The 23,476-nt window shown below is 51.6% G+C and overlaps 8 protein-coding genes and 1 non-coding gene across 9 annotated transcripts; 4 read left to right on the top strand and 5 right to left on the bottom strand.

The window, feature by feature from the left end:
- Positions 1–446: 446 nt before the first annotated feature.
- On the top strand, positions 447–3,077 carry ALT_0167 (putative Rho guanyl nucleotide exchange factor; the record flags this gene model as incomplete). The annotated part of the gene is made up of 7 exons (XM_089598931.1): positions 447–1,001; positions 1,068–1,379; positions 1,434–1,634; positions 1,688–1,906; positions 1,955–2,195; positions 2,267–2,995; positions 3,073–3,077. The coding sequence occupies 7 exons, from the start codon at positions 447–449 to the stop codon at positions 3,075–3,077; spliced, it is 2,262 nt and encodes a 753-aa protein (XP_089456595.1).
- An 851-nt stretch (positions 3,078–3,928) lies between these two features.
- ALT_0166 (SBDS family protein) lies at positions 3,929–4,413 on the top strand (the record flags this gene model as incomplete). The annotated part of the gene is made up of 3 exons (XM_033561510.1): positions 3,929–4,089; positions 4,177–4,300; positions 4,360–4,413. 3 exons carry the CDS (start codon positions 3,929–3,931, stop codon positions 4,411–4,413), a joined length of 339 nt encoding a protein of 112 aa, XP_033417401.1.
- A 276-nt stretch (positions 4,414–4,689) lies between these two features.
- On the bottom strand, positions 4,690–5,784 carry ALT_0165 (mismatch-specific DNA-glycosylase; the record flags this gene model as incomplete). Its single annotated transcript, XM_033561511.2, has 1 exon — positions 4,690–5,784. One exon carries the CDS (start codon positions 5,782–5,784, stop codon positions 4,690–4,692), a length of 1,095 nt encoding a protein of 364 aa, XP_033417402.2.
- A 615-nt stretch (positions 5,785–6,399) lies between these two features.
- ALT_0164 (uncharacterized protein) lies at positions 6,400–6,872 on the bottom strand (the record flags this gene model as incomplete). Its single annotated transcript, XM_033561512.2, has 2 exons — positions 6,400–6,755; positions 6,815–6,872. 2 exons carry the CDS (start codon positions 6,870–6,872, stop codon positions 6,400–6,402), a joined length of 414 nt encoding a protein of 137 aa, XP_033417403.2.
- A 3,000-nt stretch (positions 6,873–9,872) lies between these two features.
- Positions 9,873–11,679, top strand: ALT_0163 (putative NADPH oxidase (NoxA); the record flags this gene model as incomplete). The annotated part of the gene is made up of 4 exons (XM_033561513.1): positions 9,873–9,967; positions 10,022–10,276; positions 10,328–10,737; positions 10,790–11,679. 4 exons carry the CDS (start codon positions 9,873–9,875, stop codon positions 11,677–11,679), a joined length of 1,650 nt encoding a protein of 549 aa, XP_033417404.1.
- A 291-nt stretch (positions 11,680–11,970) lies between these two features.
- On the bottom strand, positions 11,971–15,560 carry ALT_0162 (uncharacterized protein; the record flags this gene model as incomplete). Its single annotated transcript, XM_033561514.1, has 3 exons — positions 11,971–12,981; positions 13,031–15,481; positions 15,540–15,560. The coding sequence occupies 3 exons, from the start codon at positions 15,558–15,560 to the stop codon at positions 11,971–11,973; spliced, it is 3,483 nt and encodes a 1,160-aa protein (XP_033417405.1).
- Positions 15,561–15,828: 268 nt separating this feature from the next.
- Positions 15,829–21,451, top strand: utp10 (snoRNA-binding rRNA-processing protein UTP10; the record flags this gene model as incomplete). The annotated part of the gene is made up of 5 exons (XM_033561515.2): positions 15,829–16,205; positions 16,276–19,309; positions 19,359–20,756; positions 20,805–20,949; positions 21,009–21,451. The coding sequence occupies 5 exons, from the start codon at positions 15,829–15,831 to the stop codon at positions 21,449–21,451; spliced, it is 5,397 nt and encodes a 1,798-aa protein (XP_033417406.2).
- Positions 21,452–21,653: 202 nt separating this feature from the next.
- Positions 21,654–21,763, bottom strand: ALT_t005. The gene is made up of 2 exons: positions 21,726–21,763; positions 21,654–21,697 (listed from the first exon to the last, which is right to left on the bottom strand). It is a non-coding gene; the product is annotated as a tRNA-Leu (tRNA).
- A 226-nt stretch (positions 21,764–21,989) lies between these two features.
- Positions 21,990–23,436, bottom strand: ALT_0160 (FAD-binding oxidoreductase; the record flags this gene model as incomplete). Its single annotated transcript, XM_033561516.2, has 2 exons — positions 21,990–22,754; positions 22,810–23,436. 2 exons carry the CDS (start codon positions 23,434–23,436, stop codon positions 21,990–21,992), a joined length of 1,392 nt encoding a protein of 463 aa, XP_033417407.2.
- Positions 23,437–23,476: the final 40 nt, after the last annotated feature.

Genomic DNA, 23,476 nt, shown 5'->3' with positions numbered 1-23,476 from the left:
TGGAGAGTACAGGTAGATTCAAGCCAACGAAGAATGGAATAGACTTTTCAATTACTACTGTGTTTGTATTCCCTTTCGTGCATTTCATCAACCAAGAAGGATGCTATGAATGTGTTGTCGCAGTGTTCTCCTGCAAGAGAGAACATGACAGGCAGAAAGATGCAGAAACGGGAACGCAGGCAAACAGAAGGTGGATGGACCGTATAGCATTGCGAATGGCCAATTTTTCAGTTCTGCAGGTTCTACAGCGGGCGTCTAGATTCATGTTTTGTTTGCCATTGCTTCCTCTGCGCCGGTCGCAGCTTCCATAAAGCTGCTTCACTCCTGCCGCGCCTACCGGTTTCTGCACGCTTGCACTATGATCTTTGAAACGAACTTCCCGAACTTGCTATTCAGAGAGTCCATACTCCAGTTCTTCTGGAGTCAGACTCGCGTGCTCACGCAACATGGAAGAGTCAAAGGAGGATACCCTATCCGAAACACCCCTCCTTCTCGTGGAGCCTCCGAACTCAGACGTGAAAGTAGTGGATACAAGGGATTCAGTTCACGACTCTGGAGGACGAACAACTGATTCAGGATCATTCAGGAGATGGTTTGAAGAGTTCTGGCTGAAGAGGAGTCTTCCTTCTCCAGGCCAGAAACACGTTGACGGTTGGCCCGAGATCCTGTTGACCAAGTGCTCCAACGACGACTGGTCACCTCACTGTGGCCTTCAAGATCAGCAATGGGAACAACTATCGGCACATTCGTCACATCTGGGGATTGTCAAAACAGCGAGCTTCACTGACCAAAGCGTAGGGAGATCAAGGGCTGCAACACAGAGCACCTTCAACCCCAGCATACATTCAGGCGGTCGTGGTTCAATCGAGAGTTTGAGGCCCAGTGTCAGCCCTTCGATATCCCATGCAGCGCTACTTCATTCTCTTGAGAGGCGTCAAATACTTCGGGAGATCATCACTACTGAAACCGACTACGTGTTCGGGTTGAAGGCCCTTGCTGATGTATGCCAGATAGTAGTATCTCGTGCAATTGACCTTGAAACTGACTTTTTCCCGTCAATCGACCAGGTACTTCTCATCTGTTCCGTCAGACCCCGGATATATCGCAACGTCCAACAGATTCGAGAACTACACCAGACCTTCTTGGCAAGGGCTCGTGCCGTGAGCCCCAAGTCCGTCTCGGCTGCATCCGAGGTCGATAAGCTGTTCCCTCAGGGCGTTGCTAAAGGCTTGAGGGCGATTGACTTGAAACGCCTTAATAACCTTCAAAGCAGATCATTGAGGAAGCAGAGCCTGAAGACATCGATAATTGCCCACCTCAACTCATTGGCTGCGCAAGGTTCGGAAGCCTATGACATCGCGTATGAGATTACTGAATTGGTACGTGTTTGCATCCAGGCTTGGGCTTTATTATGCTAATTATTTTCTGTGTAGTCAAAGTCCTTCAAGCTCTATGAAGACTTCTGTAGCAATTTTGAACTACTCTTACAAGACGTGAGCCTTCTGCGCGGGTCGATACCGAATTGGGAAACGTTCGAAGGAGGCATAGAATCCCTTGCAAAGTCTGTGACGTCCTTAGAGAACAAGCTCTTGACAGATAATAGATCAATGTCTTTGAGTGATCTCGTCGTCAAGGTTTTTCCAACCCCACCTTCCAGATCCACCATCTCTGCGCTAACTAGCCTCAGCCAGTTCAGCGCCTTTGTAAGTATGAGCTGTTCTTGAGGGAGCTACTAAAGTGCACGCCGCTCCAAGATGACCCGTTGTCGCATGAAAAGATCAAGGAGGTACTGGATGGCCTTCGCCCAACAATCGAGCGAGTCAATCAAGCCAATGAAACTCTCAAGCAAAGGGAACTCATTGCAAAAACCCTCTTGCTGAGAGAAAAGCTGGAATTGCCAGAACCGGTGAGCCCATAGTCACTTTCCTTAATCTGAGAGGTTACTGACAAGCAGGGATCTGGCATGCAGGACATTGTTCACGATATTTACCTACAATTGGGACCCATCAAACTTTGTGGCGTTCTTCATGCGACCTACCAGTTACCGGCAGATATCGTGGGTGAATACGTCGTGTGCGCTCTTTTTGAGAGCTATCTTGTTCTGGCTGCTTCAAGAGACGGCTGTTCAAGACTCCAGGCTATGGCGTGCTTGTACGTCCGTGATCTAAAGATCGACACCTTGAGAAACGGGAGAGGTAAGCGGCATACATCCCGACGGTTTTTAACCTCTTTCCCTGTCCGTGGCTCATGCTTAATCTCGGTACAGGGCTCTGTTGCTACGGATGCTTATTCTCGTGGAAGCTGATATTTGAACATCGAAATAATCAGTACGAGCTGGTCTTCAGCGCGTCATCGGCGATTGAAGAAAAGCAGTGGAAGACCGAAATACTTAGAGCGGCGGCGGCATCGACCGAAGTTTCAACAGCAGGACAGTCGGAATCAAGTCTATACTCCTTTGAGGTGCTAGGTCTACTCCCACTTGAATGCTCGACGGGTTTAACAACTCTCTTGTCCCGAAAAACGTCCATCCACTCATTGGCCACTTCTGCGAGTAAGGCGAATTTGCAGCATATTGTGATTAGGAAAACGCACAGGCCTGGAGAGGCATCGCCCGAGGCGGATGGAGAGATTGAACGCCCAAAGATCCCCCCTTGGGCCTCAGCGCTGGTCCTGACAACAAGAAGACAAGATAGAGTTGATCTGGAACGGTTCATCTTCAACATATATACAAAGAGCTCACTGCCTTATCCTGGAATGCCTCCGGCCAAGGGCAAGGACTTGCTCAAGCCTAGTAAGCTCATGGTAGCTATCCGGGAAGGGGTGTACAGACGTTCTAGCTCCGGAGGTCTTCCAACCGCTAGGCGTCCTGCCATAGTACTTGCACCTGCAAAAACCAGCAAAAATGAGCAAATCGGCCGGGCTGAGAAGGATAGAACTGACGAATCGCCTGTTATCGAGGACAAGAAGAAGGCTGCCTCGCCTATGAGTCGGATGGGTACGGTTCGACGAGCTCTAACTGTCAGGTTTCAGGCCAGACACAAGTCTGCTTCTCATGCTGATTTGCCTTTGCAGTATAAGGGGCAATCAGATCAACCTTTTCCCAAGGTATCTGTACGAGGCATCTTCAACTCTGTATCTCGGAGGAGCTCAAAGAGAGGTTTGCATTTAGCTTTGAGCGTGGATGGTGGAGCATAATGATGCAATGCGCATTGAAAGTACGACAGAGACGCCATGGGTCACTGTCAGGGATACAGAAAATGGTATTCTATTATTATTATGCTCACTCTTTGTTCTCGTTGTTTCGATAGGCAGTGGGGTTACCGGGTTAGTGTGGGTAGAGGACTGGGGATAGGCATGGCTGGTATTGCTGCACCCTTGGCGAGACGTAATAGAATAGCATAGGAGGCTACGGATTAGCCTAAGCTCAAAGTCGAATAACGGTGACAAGTGAGTGAATTACATGATGAAAGATCTCCCCACCAGTCTTCCCTGTAGTAGTCGATCGGCTGGATTGCGCTAGACAAAGCGGATCCATCAAGAGTTGAATGGAGGATGAAGTTGTAACTGGGAGAGACCGATGACGTCGGAGGGGCTCTGGCTGTGCAGGTCCCTCAACAGACGACCTTATATAAAGAGGACTCTCTCTGCAGGAGCAGTAATCAATAATTGACTTCAGCTAAAACAACATCCAATTCCTATCTGACACACATCATTTATATCCTTTTCCCTCGTAACTAGACTCTTCGTTCTCATACTGTGAGCTTCCTCTCCGCATAGCACCTTCGTGACGTCATCAACCATCACCTCACGCGATCAGTCCTTACAACCTCTCGAACTTCCCAGAAGCGTGATTTTTCCCTCAAAAGACCGTCCCCTTCATATACATTCTTCAACTCCATACCTTCAACACCACAAGAAACCAACCAAAATGCGTGCCAACGATCCCAGCTCCAAGGTCTTCTACAAGGGCAACTCCGACGACTTCATCGTCTTCGTCGATGACCCGGCGGCCCTCAAGAACTGGAAGAACGACCGCTCAATTCCCCTCTCCGATGTGGTAAACGGGTTCAAGATCTTCGTTACTCACAGGTATGTTATGCCAATTGATTTTACTCCACCTATCCCCCGTAGGTGCAGGTGAAGGTGGACTCCGTATGCTGACCCATGGCAATATAGACACGGATCCCAGGGTGTGCTCGACGGCGCCAGCAACGCCAGTCTGGACAATGAGTTCGGGACTCACAATATCGACGATTGCATTGTGAAGATTCTGGAGAGGGGGACTTTCCAGACTTATACTGTAAGTTTTTTCTTTCTAATCTGCAGGGATAGCTATGGCGGAAGCTGATTCTGGAGCAGCAAAACGAGCACCAGGCCGATACGAACATGGCCAATGGGCCTGCTTTCCGGTAGATTGGGGCCGTTGTTGTGGTTGTTCTTTCATGGGCTATGCTGCACTACATTCTATGAGCGATGATGATTTATGGGGCTCTTTACCCGGTGGAAGGGATCTGGGGATATGTACCTTATGATAGCCATTCAATGAATAATGGATAGCGGGCTGAGCTTGCTGTCCATATCAATACATGAATTCCCTTTCAAACTTCGGTTTAACTGGGTAGAAATTCGTAGTTCATTATTGTGTGTCTACATGTCTATGACAGTAGAGAAGTCTATATGCTATATGCATCATTGGCTAGGCAGCTTGCCCGCAAGAGCCTCCCGGCGCTGAATAACCCAGCTTCCCAATTCATTCCACACGGCCTGTTTCTCCGCGATGCTCATCCCAGCAGCCAAGCCGCTCGTGGTCGTCGCGACAAACACCCGTGCTCCCTCCCATCCATCAGGGCCGTCACATCGCCCCATATTCTCCGTCTCGTCTTGCCAGCCATACCGGAACTCCTCCTTGCGGATCGGTCTCCCCTTGCGCACCCGCCACACTGCCTCCCAGATACTCTTGCCCACGAGACAGACCGCCTCGGGCCGATGCTTCGCGACCTTGGCCTCGAGCACGGGGACGCCCGCGTTCATCTCGGCCTTGCTCAGCATGCTTGCGTCTCGCGTTGGACGCTCGACGATATTCGTGTTTCCGATGTTGTAGAGTTCCGGGAGGCGGTAGGTGTCTGAGGGCGGATGGCGGATGGGAGTGATGCCGGACCAGTGTAGAAGTTTCCAGAAGAGGTTGGAGGGGTGTGCGTAGGCGAACCCCGTGGTGCCGGTCATGATGCCTGGGTTTACGCCGACCAGGAGGAGGGTGAGATTCGGCGGGATAGTGTCGCGGAGGAGGCAGATGGAGGATGTAGCTGGTGTGGAGGGTTGTCGGCGGCGGGACCTAGAGCGGGAAGTCTCGTCGGGTGTTGTGGATGGTGTGAGAGGCGAGTTGGGTGTTGATGGAGGTAGCGAGGTGGTGGAAGAAGCGGAGCGCGAGCGGGTGATGCGTGGTGTGAGGCTGGGAGTTACGGGTGAGGATCGGCTTGAACGGAGGGTTCGTGGTCGTTTGATGGGCAGTTGAAGTGTCGAGGCGTTGCGGGATGGATCACTGGGTGACTCTGGTTGAGACTCGGATTTGCGCTTGATCGTTGCTGTCGAGAGATTCGGCGCTGAGGCCACCTTTGCCAGCGACTCCCGTGTCGGTGCGACGTTCTTGGATGCATGAAAGTATTGGTTCAGTCTGCCGTTGAAAGTGGTCTTCTTGTTCACCGGGACATCATATTCGTCGTCGATGCCAGCTTCATCTTGATATACTGTGGAAATGTCCTCAGCAACAGGAGCAGGTGGCGACATATCTGCTGTTGACGACCAAGACCTTGCTGGAGCGGATTAGTGGTGATGGAGTCAGTGCCTCGCAGAAGTGCTCAGAAGACGGCTAGCAGGGAGCTCATAGACCCTTCAATACTAGAGAGGTATGGACTTCGGATGATTTTGCGAAGTCTGCATTGGATTGTCCAGTGTGATATCTACCCTGGGAAATCCTGTAATGGGATCCAATCATGGCGACCTTGCCACTCAGGCACACTGGCGATCATGTGACCATTACCGAGGTTTGGCATTGAGCTGAGCGAAACAGATGCTTTATCAGTAACTTTGATTACCTCTCTATATATCCAGGTAAATGTTATATATACATGAGCAAGAACCACTGGCTCTTGCAGCTTCGACTTCTAGACCGGCCACTCTATCGGCGGCATATGTTACAGTCCCGTAATCGCTCCAGGTCTCCTGGTGGCGGAGTATTAATTCTTCAGGTTTCAACGCCTTTCCTCCTGTTCATGATTCGTTACGTCGTATATCAATTCGTGAGATGTAGAGTTCTTCGGTAAGAGGACTTGGAACTGTTATACTTTGAGGAAGTGTCGTTTCGGCAAAGTCCACGGCTCCGGACATACAACCTGTCATTCGTCAGATAATGTATGGGAGGAAATCGAACACAAGTCTCACCTCGCCTTCGGTGTACGCCCAGAAGTAGACCGCAATTCCGATCAGATAGTATATGGCAGGATCCGTCCCCTGGTAGAGAAGGGCAGCGAGCAGAGCGCTGAGAGGGTACATGATGAGTCGCACTTCGATGCTGCGATGTGGTAGGGTTCCAGCGAGGAGATTCAACGGCCATTCCCATGCGATGCCGAGCAAGCCCATTATGAGGTTGAGGATTTGGAGTATCGGGGTAGGTTTTACAGCGCCATTAAGATTTCTTGTGGTGAAGTCCCAGAATATCTTGGGCCAGATGAAGCACTCCACAGCGCTGCCTACTTGATCTAGGAGGCCAATGTGTCAGCTGGTCCTGCTGTAGTTTGAAGATAAGAGAATCACATACAAGCTGCAGCGGTGAGGATGATCAAGCGGGCCCAGTGGTTCTTAATCAGTCTTCCCATTGCGAGGCAAGAATACGACGATATCGAGATTATTGAGGGCTAAGACGCTGTATATTTGAAAAGCAGGCTTTCGTCCAGCGAAAGACTTCCATGCAGAGATCGAAGGCTCAGTATCGATCAGCGTTGTCGTGGACCGAAATCAGACGTCCGCTCTGCCAGTTGGTCTCACATATGGAATGATCGGTGACAGTGACATGGCAGTTGAACAATGGTATGATTACTCTTATCTTCCCATGAGTCGAGTCGGATTGTAAGATTTAAGGTTTGTATCACGGATATCACATCAACCGAGACGATCAATGCGTCGAAATCAGACGACAAAGGCTTGTGAAGAAAGGTGAAGATAGCGTGATGGCAGGATGAGTGGGAGGGGAAGCGATTAGTTACATAGATAGCTCACAGTGCCAAATCAGCACTGCGAGGGAGACCACATGATCACTAGCGAGGATATCTCCGCGCAGTAGTGCAGAATCATAAAAATAAGTACTTGGCACTGCTGAGGATTCCTCGTTCTGGGATTGTCAGAGCAATTGTGACACGCGCAGTGTCTGATCAATCGCCTTGAAGCTGAGAACCAATTGAAGCGAAAGGCCGCTCGAGGCCGTCAAAGCCCCTCTTGGCTGCTTCATGCAGAGGGTGAAAAGGTATGAACGATTGGGCGGGAGCATGGACACTAGCGAATAAACTAAATGAGTTCGAACTGGCAAATCCTGGAGATTTTGAAGCTGGTAGGTTGGCAGTCCCTAGTCCGGCGCTATGAGAAATGCAGGATGAGCGAGTAAGAGGACGAATGGGGGAGTAGACAGAGCGTGACAGACTGCAGGAGATTAGCGGGAACACGCTTTAGCGGCCGATGCAGCTGTGTGATAACAATCCTCAAAAGACCGAGTCGAGCTGCCTATCATCTTGCGAATATCGGACTTCAGTTACTGGAAACGAAAAATAGTAATGGATTGTAGAGTCACGGAATCGCACAGACTCGACCGAGAACAAGACGTCCCTTACTCCTATGAAATTCCTCCTTCCGATGAGTTGACTGTGACACTTCTACAGTAACTACAGTATAGTTCTGACTCTAAGAGCGATGAGGAGAATTTAAGAAACTGATATGCGAGTGACCCTATTGTATATGAGACAGTCGAGAAACGTTCGGGATGATCCATTCAAGCTTATACTTCGGAATATGTCAAAGAACAGAGTTCGTCTCACCGTCTTTTCAGCTCATTGTTCTTCGTTTTTGAGTGGAACAAGGTAGATATCTAAAGTGTCAGAGTCTATACCTTTGAACCCACGTGCATATCTTATGATAATCCTACCCCTCGTTTTGTATTCCTTTTAAGGAACGATTCTTCAGGCCCTCGAGAGCGGCGCAAAATCGGAGATATTGTCAACTTTGGATTGGTGGTGATATCTATGAATAGACGTAAGGATTTAGATACCTGACATCAACAGGGCCCAATGACTATATTTGGCATCAATTTAATACGAGCAACATCAAGGCACCAAGAGTATCGACATACTTATCTGGGGGAGGCGTTCTGATTGAGATGCAAGAGTTCGTCTTCTGATTGGCTAGAATAAATGTGACGGAGATGAGCGCCTGCAGAATGGCTCTGATTGGCCAGTTGGCTGATCCCAGTAGTGATGGACTGGCGACGATTCTACACCTCTCCTAGATGCCTGTAGAGACTCTCAGAGGGCCTTTATCCGGGCCCACAAGAGTTAAAAATAAATCACCGCCAGATATTGACCATAGTAGCGACTAGCTAGGATAGTTCATGATTGATCCCGGTACCACATGGTTCGCTGATGGAGCCCCCAGGATTTGAGAACGCCAGTAGAACTTGGGAGAAGCAGGAAAAAGGCAGCGAGAGGACGAGGAGAAAAGACGCGCTTGGCGATTCCCCATAATGGCCGGCAGGTCCGAACGAGGACTCGTGATAGGCACGACATCTATCACACTCTGACGATCTCGGCGTGCTATTGACCTAGAAGAGATCATGTCCGAAGAGTGACACACGGGAAGACTTTCTCTGTCCAGTCAGTCACTTTACGCATTCATCGTATGATAGTAATTGGCAGTGGATCGTCAAAGCTCAATGTGTAAGAGTACCTATACGGACTAGATGGATGGAAACTGCGATGATACTGGCCAGCCACAGAAGGATTGGAAGGGAGGCATCATTTAAGAAGTAAATAAACGCCAAGTGTATCAGCATGGACGTTTACCAGGATAACTAGTATTGACTTGTGCTAGAAACCCAAAATACAGCACTGTCCAGTCAATGATTTAAATATAGAATATCTAGAAAGATCATTAGCCAAGTGAAGATCTAATTTAGTATTATTCCCTGTGCTGGTGGCTTCTTTGACCCCTTCCCCCTCTTTCTTCCTCCCTGCAGCCAAACCACAATGCTGGGAAACCAAGCAAGCGACCTAAGCGAACTTCCTGCAAAAAAAAAAAAAAAGAAAAAAACCTTCTCAACGTCATCCTATTCTATCTAACGAGTTCGGATCTGTCTATTCATCCATCCTAGATGATATCCCTTTTTCTTTCTTTTGATGCCATTAGACTTTCTTGATCATGATTCTGTTCGCCTCTCTTTGACCGGTCACTCTCCCTGTAGCGTTGGCCGTTAACCTGTCCGGCATAGCAAACTTACGCGCCACATTGTGATCTTTCTCTTGGCCATAATAACCGCGAAAGGTCCTATATGGAGGCTCTTAGCCCTGGTAGATCTGACATTGACAAGAAATATCGGTACATGCCTTTGTCTCGGTTATCACCCCTGAAGCGACTGCGTTCGACATCCATCACGAACTCCGGAACCGGCTGCCGATCCTTAAGTTCATGATTTCAATCCTTATTTGAAAGAATTTAGAAGTAGTCGACTGTTGCAGCATTGCTATTGATCCAGCCGGGGGTAATCGATCATCGCCGGTCGATGATTCCCAATTCTCTATCCGGATATTCACATCCTCCAACTCTGCCCCATCAACATGCGGCACCCACTGTCCTCACAGTTTACAGGATCTAAGATTTTGTTTTACTTTCTGTTCTGGGGTGTACATATTGGTATCTTCGCCGCAGGATGGTACGTCCGGATATAGCTCAAGCAATCGGATGACACAGACTGATATGCGTTCAGGTACATACAAGCTTCAAACCACAAATTGGACGCCCTCAATGCACTGAAGTGGTCTGTGTGGTTCTCCAGAGCTGCAGGTCTGGTCTTGACCGTTGATGGGACTCTTATCGTGCTACCTATGTGCCGGAACCTCATTACTCTCGCCAGACCGCGAATTCGATGGCTGCCTCTCGACGAATCAATATGGTTTCATCGCCAGGTAGCGTATGCGCTGCTCATCTTCACTATCATACACGTTGCTTCGCATTACGTCAAGTAAGTCAGACGCGGTTGAAATGCTATCTGGAGATTGCTAATCCGCCGAAGTTTCTACAACATTGAGAAAGACAAAATCCGCCCCGTAACTGCTATCCAGCTTCATTATACCCAGGCAGGTGGAATCAGCGGCCATGTCATGCTCCTGTGCATGATGCTTATGTATACAACCTCCCACCATCGCATCCGACAGCAGTCCTTCGAGACTTTCTGGTACACGCACCACCTGTTCGTTCCTTTTCTGCTGGCCCTCTACACGCATGCGACTGGTTGCTTCGTCCGAGACACTCCAGAACCAATTTCCCCATTTGCGGGGAAGAGGTTTTGGAACCATTGCCTTGGTTACGAAGGTTGGAGATGGGAACTGGTAGGGGGCGGTCTCTACCTCCTGGAGAGGCTCTACCGCGAGATTCGGTCCAGACGGGCCACCGTCATCACAAAGGTGATCCGTCATCCATATGGTAAGCGACACCTCCCCTGTACAGTGCTTGACGTTGGCTCACAACTCGTTAGATGCGATGGAAATTCAGTTTCGCAAGGACAGCATGAAGTACAAAGCTGGACAATGGCTCTTCATCCAGGTTCCCGAGGTTTCCAACACTCAGTGGCACCCCTTTACCATCACATCCTGTCCCTTTGATCCGTATATCAGTATCCACGTCCGCCAAGTGGGCGACTTCACTCGAGCGCTCGGTGACGCTCTCGGATGCGGCCCCGCACAGGCCAGAGATATGGAAGGCTTAGACCCGCTGGGGATGTACGAAGTCGCCCTCCAGAACGGCCAGAAAATGCCCAAGCTCCTCATCGACGGACCCTACGGCGCCCCCGCCGAGGACGTCTTCGAGAACGAAATTGCCGTCCTCATCGGCACCGGCATCGGCGTCACACCCTGGGCCTCCATCCTCAAGAACATCTGGCATCTCCGCTCAGGCCCGAATCCGCCCCGCCGTCTCCGCCGGGTCGAGTTCATCTGGGTCTGCAAGGACACCTCCTCCTTCGAATGGTTCCAGGCGCTCCTGTCCTCACTCGAGTCCCAGTCCGCCAGCGCCGCTGCCAGCCAGGGCAGCGCCGAGTTCCTGCGCATCCACACCTACCTCACGCAGCGGCTCGACGAGGACACTGCCGCCAACATCTACCTCAACTCCGTCGGCCAGGAGCTCGACCCGCTCACTGAGCTCCGGAGTCGCACGAACTTTGGCCGGCCCGACTTTAACCGGCTCTTTACGGCGATGCGAGACGGGCTGCATAACCAGACGTATATGCCTGGCTTCCATGCGGCCATGACGACGGAGATCGGAGTGTACTTTTGCGGCCCGAATGCGGCAGCCCGGCAGATCCGTGAAGCAGCCAAGACGGCGTCCACCAGGGACGTCAGGTTCAAGTTCTGGAAGGAACATTTCTAGTCTTTAGGCGTTCGGTTGCTGACTTTCTTACTGATTTGCTGTGCTGAATAGAGAACCATCAGCTGCAGGGGATATCAAAACAGAGTATCATGAATGAGTTTAACGTGTTACGAGTTATGACTCTCTTTATTGGTTTTGGTTGGATTATATAAGGTATTTGGACCTGCATGTATCATAGTACAGAATCTAGCCGTATATCCATCGTTAATTGATTGCTTCCCATACAATGCTATCTTATAATATGATAGTTCATCCCAATACTCAGAAAGGACCAGAAAGCGCTGTTGCTCGTTATAATTGCATACGCTCATCCTCACTCTCCGCATCGTCGGGCATCTGAATCGGCCCTAAAGACATAGCAGCATCCTCAAGCCTCCTCGCCGCAAGTCTATCCAACTGCTCCTCGATATCGACATGGATGCGCAACTCCTTCTCCACAAGAACATTATACACGCGGCGAAGCTCATCGAAGTCCATCCCCTCCCCCTTTCTCGGGGAATCTTTGTATCGCTCCCGGACGACGTCCGCGCGCAGGTGCGTAAATGCCAGCATAACGAGTTCCTTGGACCAGGGACAGGCGCGAATAGCGCGGTAGAGGACTTCTTTGGCGCGGTTGATCTCGTTCCGGGAGAGTTCGAAGAGGATGTACAGTTTCCAAAGGGTGAGGCTCGAGCGCGCGGTTGATGTGGTGCTGGTGCCGTTTGTGAGTGCGCCTGCGCCTGTGTGTGGGAGGTGAGCAGGGTCGCCGATGGCTTTTTCGAAGGCTGCGCGGACGGAGTGCAGAGTAGAGCCTGCGTAGACGGGACGGACGAGTTCAGTGTAGATCGAGAAGAGGTGCGAGGCGATGGGGATTTGTTGCGCGGTAGTGCGGTCGTGGCTAGTGCGCTGTTTCGTCTCTGAGGTGACGTCCCGGACGACTTCGCGGACGCGTTCTTCGATGCGGAACCGGGATTCGTTCCAGGCGAAGAGGGATAGGAATATGGTGTTGTGGGGGAAGAGGGAGATGCTTTCGGTTAGGAGGGAGCGAATCTGAGACGGTTTGTACAGGCTGCTGGTGCGAACATGATAGTAGATCAGCTTCGCCCGAGCTTGGTGTAGTAGCTCGGTTGTGAAGGTCCGGAAACTGTAGAATCGTTCAGGGAGCGTGCTGAGACTGGCAATTGCACGGCTATATGCCTCCAAGGCCTTGGCCATATCGAAGGAATGGGACAGGTATGCAAGAAGAGCCAGACAATCTGTGCAGGCAACAAAAATCCTGGCTTTTCTGGTGACCAGGGCGCTTTCTTGGGCTTCTGAAAGAGACTGAAGGGCGTTAGCTAGTAGTGCAATAAAACACGCGGATAGAACTCACATTCTGTGCTTTCAGCAGACTGGTCGCGCTAAACATGTTTTCGCTAAAAGCGCCGGGCACAGCCTTGAGATCAACACTGTTCTGTGGTATCGAAAGAAGTAGGTGGGAGGCTTGGGCTATATTTCGAGCATTAAGCGATTCCCAGATCCAACTCTGCCACAACAGGGCACAATCGACCCTGTCATGATCGGAAAATGTCTTGCTCATGGAGAGTGTGGTCGTCCAGACATGTTCGGCAGCCGTATGATTTCCAGAGCGGGATTCTATAAGAGCGTAGGAGTTGTAAAGGCGCAGATTCGAGCTCCTCTTCTTTAGAAGTGACTTGGCGTACTTCCTGGCTTCTTTGCTATTGCACGCTAATTCCACGGCAAGTGCATACTCAGCCAGATCATCGTTTCGCGGATTTGCTTCTACCAATAACCTGAGGGTCCTCCGAGCCCAATCGGGGTTGATATCGGATCGTGAGTCCATCGTAGTCTTCGTCCACGACCGTAGAGATGAAAACCAGGCCTCTTGGTCTGCAAACAGCGTATCCGCGGTTTGGATGAAATTTGCATGAGGAAAAGACAATGGGGAGATAGCAGATGGCTCGGCACCGTCGGTCTGATTCTGAAGAAAATCGTCCATCGTCATCTCCCTGTTGCTCATCAACTCATTTCGCAGGAAATTGTCTCCAGCCCAACGACTGGTCGATTCCAGGTTCTCAGGTGACTTGAGTGGGGGCAATTGGCAGTAATAGATGAAGCTATCGATCAACAGGTCGGCCGAGTCCACGTCCCAGACGAGGGGTAAGACCTCTCGAAGATCAGATGCAATTACTACACGGTACGGATCATCTTCGTCGGTCTCATCCAGACTTCGGTCGGGCAATTGAGAATTGGATATCCGTTCTCTTTCGCAAACGGTCCAGGATGCAAAAATCGATCGCAAGTCGACCTTGAACTGAGGTGCGAAGGTCTTGGGTTCCAGGAGAGCATTTTGTCCCGATCTCCAACCCTTTGCGCCCAACTCTCCAATTCGAGCAACTTCTGATTCCCAAAAGTCAAGGAATGCTGGGAGTGTTTCTTGGTCCTTTTCGATACTTAAGTCATCTGGACGAAAGAACACTGTTTCAAGAATGGCCTGCCAAAGACCCGCTGCATGTTCTGTGAATCCAGCTTCCCTGATAAAACAAGTCAATCGTAAAAACAAGTAGATCTGCACATGGCCTTTTCCTGGCCCTCCAGGGCCAAGTTTATTCAGTTTCAAGCATTCAAGGTAGGTGTTGAAGCATCTTTCATACGTAAAATCGAGAAATTCCGTCTGACGAAAATCGAGGTATTTGATCCAAAGGCTAATGAATTGTGAGTTCGCTTTCAGCACTGCCTGCCATTGCGACGAGAGCTTCTTCGTGTCCCATAGCTTTGCGCCTTCTTCTAATAAACCCAGCAGTAGGACGTCTTTGAACGGACTGTCCCCGACCTTTTTCAGCGCTTTCTCGTACAACGACAATTTGATGTCGGCCAAGCTCTTTCTTTCCGCGGCGGTCAAGGCGCGAGAATCCCTTTCTGAACCTCTAAGAAGCAGTTCCTGATGTTCTATAAGACGGAGCCATGTTTCAATATCTGTTTGGTTTCGTTCAACATCTCTCAAGAGTTCTGCGTTGCGAGACTTGATCTCCTCGTCGGGATCCACTCGAAGGCGGCCGTCACTAGAGTCCGTATCCGACACGGCCTCCAAGTCGCTGGGAATGTCATCTTCGGGTTTCGCTTTACCATGAATCGACCTATAGGCATATCGCTCATCTTCCGTAGCGATATCTTCTGGTGTTCCTTTGCGCCTCCGACTGGCTGAAGCATCGAGCGGAAGGTAGTCTTTCGAGGCCTCGACTGCGGCATCCAATAAAGGGTCTTTTCTCACCCGGAGAAGCTTCGTTCGTTGCTTCGCCAATCCAGCAAAGACACTCTTTGACTTGATTCTCTTCGCGTCTGTACGCGAAATGCCCGTCTTCAAGATCAACGCATCTCCTTCCGCCGTGTCACGATCGATTCGGTAGCTCGTGGGAAGACCAAGCACGTTTCCTCGGCCGACTCGGTGATAGAGGGGAACATTGTAGCGGTGTAATGTCCCGTAAATCAGGTTGTATTTGTCGCCTTTGCGATCGATAACATACAGATCAGACACCCCATCTTCTCCCCCTCTCACGATGGGTTTCGGTGCGCGCGCAGGTTCGCGGGTAGACTCCACATCTCGTTGTTCCGCATCTCGTTGGGTCGGACGATGCTCCTTCCGTTCTCTTCGACGCTCTCGAGACCGCGAACGATCCCGATGGCTTCTATGTCTCGAGTGGTGCTTGGACTTTTCGTCGCGATGGGCGGGCTCGTGACTTCGGCGATCGGAGGGCCGATCAGCCTTGGGCGGAGGAGCTGGTGGAGGCTTGAAACTGGCAAACCGCGGGATGGACTTTTTCTCCTTCGGCAATTATTAGTATAGGCGCGAGATATAGTGTGAACTTCCGAAATAATCTTACCTGGGAGCCCGAGGAATCCATGCTCCTGGACGTGAGACATCATCGGGAGACTCCAAGTGTTGCGGAGTTGGTGTTGGCTGGAAAAACTCCGCTCCCGCTTCCCGCTGCCTTTTTTTGGTTGGAGAAAAAAGACTCCAAAAAAAAAGTTGCTCCGACCATTAGTCGATCTTGACGGAAAGAAACTGCCCAAGGAAACAACAGGGCTTTCACTTGGAAAAGCGAAGGAGGAGCTCGTTGAGCGATGGGTGTCTAATCTGATTTCTCGACAAAGCACAAAATTCTATCGACAATGGCTTCGTCCCTCGCCGCGCAGCTGTCGCAGATTGCGGCAAAGTCGACAAACCAGCTCGATCTCAAGGCTCAGAGAATAGCGCATTCGCAGTCCCTGATTTTTGACAGGAAAGTTGCTAGTACTCAAGATTTCGACACGATTTACCAAATATGCTACGAGGGTTTCCAGGAGTTATGCCAGCTGGATTCACGATTCACAGCATTCGAGCGCACAATTTTCAGCGAGCAGAGCAAGGCCGAGGATCGCACACAGCTGACTGCGGCTCAGAATAAGGAACTCGACGTGGCCTTGGAGGCTTTTCTTGCTCTGGTTGGAGGACGGTTACTGTTGAATCCTGCTGTTAAGGCCGTCGAGTGGCTTGTCAGACGTTTCAGGTGCGAAAGCGGCAATCTCAAAGTTCAAGTACTCGTTTTCTCGGACGTGTTGGGCTAACAAAGCACGCAGAATTCACGAATATAACATGTCATTTACGATTCTCACATTCCTACCGTACTATACCACACCGTTATTTGTGAATCTCCTGGCCATCCTTCCCGAAGACCTGACGCCGACATTCAAAGTCCTGATTCCCTACAAAAATGGCTCGATCAATCCACCTCGCCATCCGCTCGTGCACAGTGCTACTACGAATAAGCCCTTCTTGGCGGCATTGAACAGCTATGTCCTCCAGGTGAGCCGGCAGCAAGCACATCATCATGCGCTTCTGGCATTCTGGGCCGGCATCTACACCGAGGCCGTTGCGGGAATGCTGGATGCATCGCGCTCCGGACGCCGAGAAGTCGAGAAACAGAAGCACGAAGATATCGTCATACGTGTTCTCCCAATTCTGAACGATGGTTTCGCTATGAAGAACGTCTCGGAACTGGTCATTGGCTGCTACATGGTTTCCGTGATGCTCGCACAAAAGGCGTCTCTTCAGGACAAGGTCCTTGATGGTTTGATGGAGGCCGTTGCCGGATCGTGGACAGAAGAGACAGTCGAATCGGGCCTGGTGTGCCTGGCTGTTCTGGCACAGCAAAAACCCGAAACCAAATTACCAAGACGTGCTTTGAAGGCAATCTTGCGATTGGACGATATTCTCAAGCGGTTGACCGAAATAGCGGCACAGTACAAGTCCTCTCACCTTCTTCTCGGGGTCATTGCCGGCTGCCTTGACGATCTTCCGAAACAAAAGGACACAGCACGCCTTGATCTCTTGTCGCAGATTTTCCAGAACCAGCTCTTGGGTGAGCCGGAAATGAGCAAGGCTATGGCCTTATTCCTGGAAGCCACGAGCAATGTCCACAAGGATGGTGCCATGTCTTTGGATGCTCAGGCACGTCTTGCAGATCTAGTTCAAGTATTCAGCCAGTCCGAGTCTCTGCGGCCTATTTTCCAGAAGACAATCGCGGAGTCATCTTTCGACATCGCTGCGCTGGAACACAACCTCCAGACAGTGATTGATACCGCGCCTGCGCCTCGTGCTGTGGAAGATGTCGAGATGGAGGATGTGGAGAAGGAAGAAGAGCAAGACACCTTCTCATCGGCTGTGGAATCCTTGAGCGGGGAGAAGTCATTCAAGGGCTCTTTCCTCAGCACACAATCCATCCCCTTGTTCGAGAGGCTTGCCCAAGCCTTTACACTGGCGGTTGGCTCGAACGAGAAATGTCAGACCTTCTCTGACCTGGCGGCTCTTGGGAAGAGCGAGGCGACGAAGTCTCCTCAATATCTTTCCTTCTTCATCAGAGTCTTCTCTGGTCCATATCCAATGGGCACACGGGCCACGGCTTTGAATATGATCACCTCTTTCCTCACATCCACCGAGATCACGAATCTAGACTTCCAGGCGCTTTTGCCATTCCTGCTAGTTGCTCTCACAGATCCGTCGGAACGTGTTCGCCGTGAGGCAGCTGCAGCTCTTGCTGCTGTCGGTAGTCTCTACAAGAAGAATAAGAAGGGAGAGGATGTTTGGGCTCGCGACAACATCTATGGTGAACCAAAGGACATTAAATGGCTTCCCCCTCGCGACGCGCAGAAGGTTTTTGAACGTGCAGTGCTTCCCAGTTTGGAGGAATGCATCTTCGATGCGGCTCACATTGGCAAGGTTTTGGAGAACACTCTCCGGGGAGTGTCGGTCGATACGAACGCGTCCGAGCTCAAGAAGCCTCTGAGACTGGCATTTTTCACCTTCCTGTGCTCCCATGCCATCGAGCTTCCGTTGTTCACACCTAAACTTGGCTTGCTCAACATTCTCAACCGTATCGACAAGGCTGGTGGAACCACTCGTACGAAGGAGCTTGAACCTCTACTAAAGACTTGGCGTGGATTCAGTGAGCGTGAAGCCCAGGATATCTGCGAGAAAGAGCGGGTTCCTATTTCTGATGTGGAGCATCAGATGGTGACGATTATCACACCCAAGGAGAAGGACGCCATTATGATTCTTTTGTCGAATGTGAGCCCTCACTCGGAGTCTCTGCGGCCTTCTTTCATTGCAGCCGTCTTTGGTCGCATAAAGGACATCTGGGCTCGAGTGGCGGAGGATCGTCAGGTTGTAGCTGCGGAGCAGCTGTTTGATATCTCGCTTGGACTTTCCAACTTGCCTCTTGTCAACAACTGCAGAGATCTTCTCCGCAGCATTCAGCTCCCAGGCTCTGTACTTGCCCAATTTTTGGAAAGAATACCTGTCACCCTCACGGACATGGAAGCTCTTGGGCCTGCGCCAAAGAGAAGACGCACTAGCCAGAACAACATGATTGCGATGACTGTGAAGGATGAGGCGGAGTTTGGCAAGGTCATGGAGAAGATGACTTTCATCCTGGAACTTGTTGACAGCTCATCACCGGAGACTCACCCTGAGCTCGCCGACGGTCTCTTCCAGGCGCTGGCTGCTCTCCACCACTTCAAGTCTCAGATTCAGTCTGGAATGAGCTATTTGCTCAGCCTGACTCTGGGTAGTCTGCTGGCCATTGTCAACCGGTCAAAGGAGAGCGCAAAGGCACAGTTCGATACCTCGGTCATTCGCGCCGATCTGGTCGTAGATTGCGTGCGGACCACAGAGAGCCCTCAAGTGCAGAATGCAGCTTTGCTTCTAGTGGCCGGGCTTTCCGTCATCGCCCCTGAGTTGGTTCTTCACAGCGTGATGCCCATTTTCACGTTCATGGGCTCCAGTGTTCTCAGGAAAGATGATGAGTACTCGGTTTCTGTTATTGACCAGACCATCGACCAAGTTGTGCCGGCTCTTATCCAGTCCTTGCGTGATCAGAAACGTGACGTGGTGTCGGGAACGTCCGAGCTGCTGCTAAGCTTTACAGCTGCGTTTGAGCACATCCCCTCGCACCGCCGTCTGCGCCTCTTCCATGCTCTAATCACAAAGCTAGGAACGCAGGACTTCTTGTTTGCTGTTTTGGCAATGCTCGCCAATAGATATGCCATGGACAAGGATGTTCTCGTCCTGATGACAGGTCTCGTTTCTGATGCCAGTGCTCCTGTCGAGCTTACCGTACGTGTTATCATGCCGCATTTCTGGACTATTTACTGACTCTAGACAGACATATAGCAAATTCCTCGGATTGGTCAGCGACTCGCTCAAGCCAAAGCCTGGCATCTCGCAAGTGCTCCTTGGAATTGGTAGTGATGATGGGCGCGAGCCTCAGAAGGTTGCGGTTGACCTGCTTCGTGACTTGGCATATCTGTTCAAGCATTCGTCTCTCAAGGTCAAGATGGCCAAGACATTTGCCTCAGAGGACGAAGAGGCTACCAGACAGCTCCGTACCATTTTCTCTCAGATCCTGGAACAGGTCCTGACGATTGGTGATTCCGTGCAGAGCATGAAGCTCGTCAGCCAGGCCAACGGTGACGTTCTGGCCGCGTTGTTCGGCACGCTGACATTGGTCGACTTCCTCGACACCATCGAAGTGCTGCTTCAGCGGCCCAACGATGAGCTCCGTCGGAAAGTCCTGCGGCTCCTTGAGGGACGCCTTCGCCAGAACCCCGAACGCGACAGCGCCTCCCAGATCCGGGTGCTTGACTTCTTGCCTACTCTTGTTGACATTATCCGCAACTCGACAGATATCCTGCTCAAGCACGCCGCGGTTGCCTGTATTGATCGCATTGCCGAGAAGTACGGCAAGAAGGACCCGTCAAGAGTTATCAGTGCTGCCCAGGTCGTGGCTAGCGAGGCCTGCATTGGCCAGACGGACGACCGTATCCGTATCATGGGTGTCTTGTGTCTTGCATCCATGGCTGAGACCCTTGGCCAAGTCATGATCCCCGCACTTCCAGAGGCCCTCAGCCGCTCGCTGGCTCTGCTTGAACTGAGCTTGGAAGAGGGCAAGGAGAACTCCCGGTTACACGATGCCGTCTTCTCGTTGTTATCGGCGCTCTTTGTTCATATCCCGTACATGATCTCTGGCCCTCATCTTGATAAGATCCTTCTGCTCTCTTTCAAGTCAGCCAACGCTGAAGACTGCGAAGACGATAGCCGACGAGAAGCGTTGAAGATGATGGCTCGGAAGGTTGACATGGCTGCGACGCTGGGAGCGGTTGACCGCAACTGGCAGTACGCCGTGCAGGCCGGGCCGGTCGCCGCCAAGGAGACGCTGGAGGTGGTCAGCCTTGCCGTGGAGAAGCATCCGAAATCCGCGACTGGCAAGAATATCGGGGTTTTGTCCAGCATCCTGTTCAAGGCATTCGATCTACGCCGGGAGCAGCTTGCACTGGGAGCGAACGCCACATTTGACGCGGCTGAGGTGGATGAAATTGAAGATGCCCTCAACGATGTCACCATCAAGATGATCTACAAGCTGAACGACACCACCTTCCGTCCTATCTTCACGAAGATGCTGGATTGGGCCACGTCTGGTCTACCAAAGAAAGATACCCAGGGCAGCTGGGCCCGACTTACGACGTTCTACAAGTTCCTGCAGGTCTTCTTTGGAACTCTCCAGGTATGTTATTACTTCTCATCTAAGTTTCACCATCGCTGACAAAGATAGTCTATCGTCACTGGTTATGCCAGCTATATCATCGAAAGCGTGGTCTCCGTCCTTGGAAAGGCCAGTCCGGCCGACAAGAGCAGCAAGGCTCTGTGGTTAGCCACAATGCGTTTGCTCCGCAATGCCTTTGAGCACGATCAAGACGGTATGCCTTTTCCCTTCTCATTCTCTTCATGGGGTTCGTGCCGAAGCTAACCATCACAGAATTCTGGCAATCCCCGTCCCACCTGAACAAAATCTCCACACCCCTCATCAACCAACTCGCCCACGCCACGAATTCCTCCACGGCAGCTATCGTAATCGCCGAGGCCGTGCCAGCCATCACCGAGCTCGCCGTCGCCGCCGACTCAACAGACAACCACAAGGAACTCAACACCGCCCTGATGAAGTTCCTCCGACCATCCGCTGGCCCGAACGGCAAGGCCGCGGGAGGCGAGAACCCGCACACGCGCCTCGCAGCGCTCAAGGCCGAGCAATCGCTCACCGAGCAGTTGGGCGAGGAGTGGCTTGCTCTCCTGCCTGAGATGCTGCCGTATATCAGCGAGCTGATGGAGGATGAGGACGAGAACGTCGAGCGCGAGGTCCGCAAATGGGTTAAGCAAATTGAGAACGTATTGGGCGAGAAGCTGGACGATATGTTGACGTAGTCAGGGTTGTTCATTGGAGGGAAGCATATCTGGCGTTCAAAATGGTCTCTGGTGTATATATGCGAAAAGTCGTCTATACCATTGCGTCTTGGTATTCCAGTCTTGTATAGGAAGAAGTCTTATTAGATTCACAGTTCTCGGATGCTGGAGATGTTTCATGTCGTTAAAAATGACCAACCAAAAAAAAAAAAAAAAAAGATAATGACAAGGGTGGGATTCGAACCCACGCCTCTTGCGAGACACGGAAACTGATTAACAGTTTATAGGTCCAGTTCCTGAACCGTGCTCCTTAGACCGCTCGGACACCTTGCCATGCTTGTACAGTTTTCTATAATTCTGAAACTAAGTTGTCATATTTCAATTGTGACGGCCTCGTTTGATCTCTTGCCCTAGAAAGGTCCTTCCTTTGGTTTCGGATGTTGGACATGGACAGATTTCAGTATTGTCCGTCATAGCAGAATCGGCAGCTCGTAATCGATGGAAACAATGTTAAAAGGGTTGTTGGTTTGCCGCACTATATAGATATATATATTGCCGTCTACAACAACGGCACCGTCAACCTGAATACATTCCCCGGATCAAACCCCCTCTTTAGATCTCTCACCACCCCAGCCTGGTCCCCATACACTTTCCGCAGCACCTCATCAGATGATATTGCAGCGGCAGAACTATACAATGACACATACGCCGTCGGGAGTATAGTCACCGGATCCGCACGCTCAATCCCCCTCGCCATCTGCCCAGCCCATTCCACCGCGTCCGCGCTGCGCGTCTCCTCCGCCGCGAACCCCAGGAACTCGAGCATGTAATGCGGCTCTCTTGCCGCGAAGACGGTGGGGTGCTTCTGTGCCATGGCTGACGGACCCCGCAGCTGGTGTATGGAGAACATCGTGCCTGGGTCCGAGGGCATCGAGTCGAGATACTCCCCGATAGTCTCCGCTACGGCGGGGGTAATGCTGCGGATGCTGTGTGTGCTCGGGGCACCGTAGGCGGAGCTTGGGATTAGGGCGCCGGTGGAGGTTAGTAAGGACGGGATGGTGGTTTCGGAGACGGTGTTGGCGAGGCAGGGGGCGAGGGCGGCGATTTTGGTGGCCCAGGTGTTGCCGGTAGTGGTATCAGAACTGCTCCAGACGAAGATGGCGGCGAGGAGGCGGCCTGCGGAGGGGCTGTTGAAGGCGATTTGTTGGATGGCGAGTTGTGGGGGGAGGGGGTCTCTGTCGAGGAGGGCGCGGTAGGCGGCGTTGAAGGCGATGAAGGTTTGGGTGATGTTGGTTGAGTCGTAGAGGATGGCGCCGGCTAGGAGCTAACGAGGGTGTTAGCTTTGGCCATCAGGTTTGGGTTGCAGGGAGAGTGCTTACGGTCGTGAGTGGGTAGACCTTGATGGTGAGATCGACGATCACACCGAATAGACCTCCCGCGCCGCGGATGCCCTGGAGAAGGGCCTCGTCGGCAGCGATGATCTCGCCGTCCGGGTTGATGAGGGTCGCGCCGAGGATCTGGTCTACGCCTAGACCCCAGTGTGAGGAGAAGGGCCCGTACCCGCCGTATGTGGCCCAGCCGACATAGCCTACGGATGGGACTGTTCCTGTCGGGGTGGCTAGCCCCTCTGCCCAGAGTCTGTTGGCGAGTTCCCCCTGTAAGATGCCGCCTTGGACGGTGGCGGACTTGCGATCCGGTGCGATGGTGACGGCATTCAGAGCGCGCAGGTCAATGAGCAGGGCGCCGTCGACAATGGATCGGCCTTCCAGGTTATGGCCGCCCGAGCGGAGTGTGAAGGGGAGAGACTGCGATTTGGTGAATCTGATCAGAGAGGCCACATCCGAAGGGGACTGCGGCTGGACAATGGCCAGCGGTTTGTCGCGGCGGGAGCTGTTCCAGACCTTACGAGCGGATGGATAATCAGCAGAGGAGGGCGGAATGTATATGATAGTCGAATGCTCCTGGAGGAAGGACTCCAGAGCGGTTAACTGGGCGGTATCCGTCATGATATTGAGTCGGATGAGTTGGCATCAAAGTCAGGGAAGT

The sequence above is a fragment of the Aspergillus lentulus genome (genome assembly GCF_001445615.1).
Source record: "Aspergillus lentulus DNA, contig: Alt01, strain: IFM 54703, whole genome shotgun sequence".
NCBI classification, from domain to species: Eukaryota; Fungi; Ascomycota; class Eurotiomycetes; order Eurotiales; family Aspergillaceae; genus Aspergillus; species Aspergillus lentulus.
This window is presented reverse-complemented; position numbering and strand designations above follow the sequence as displayed.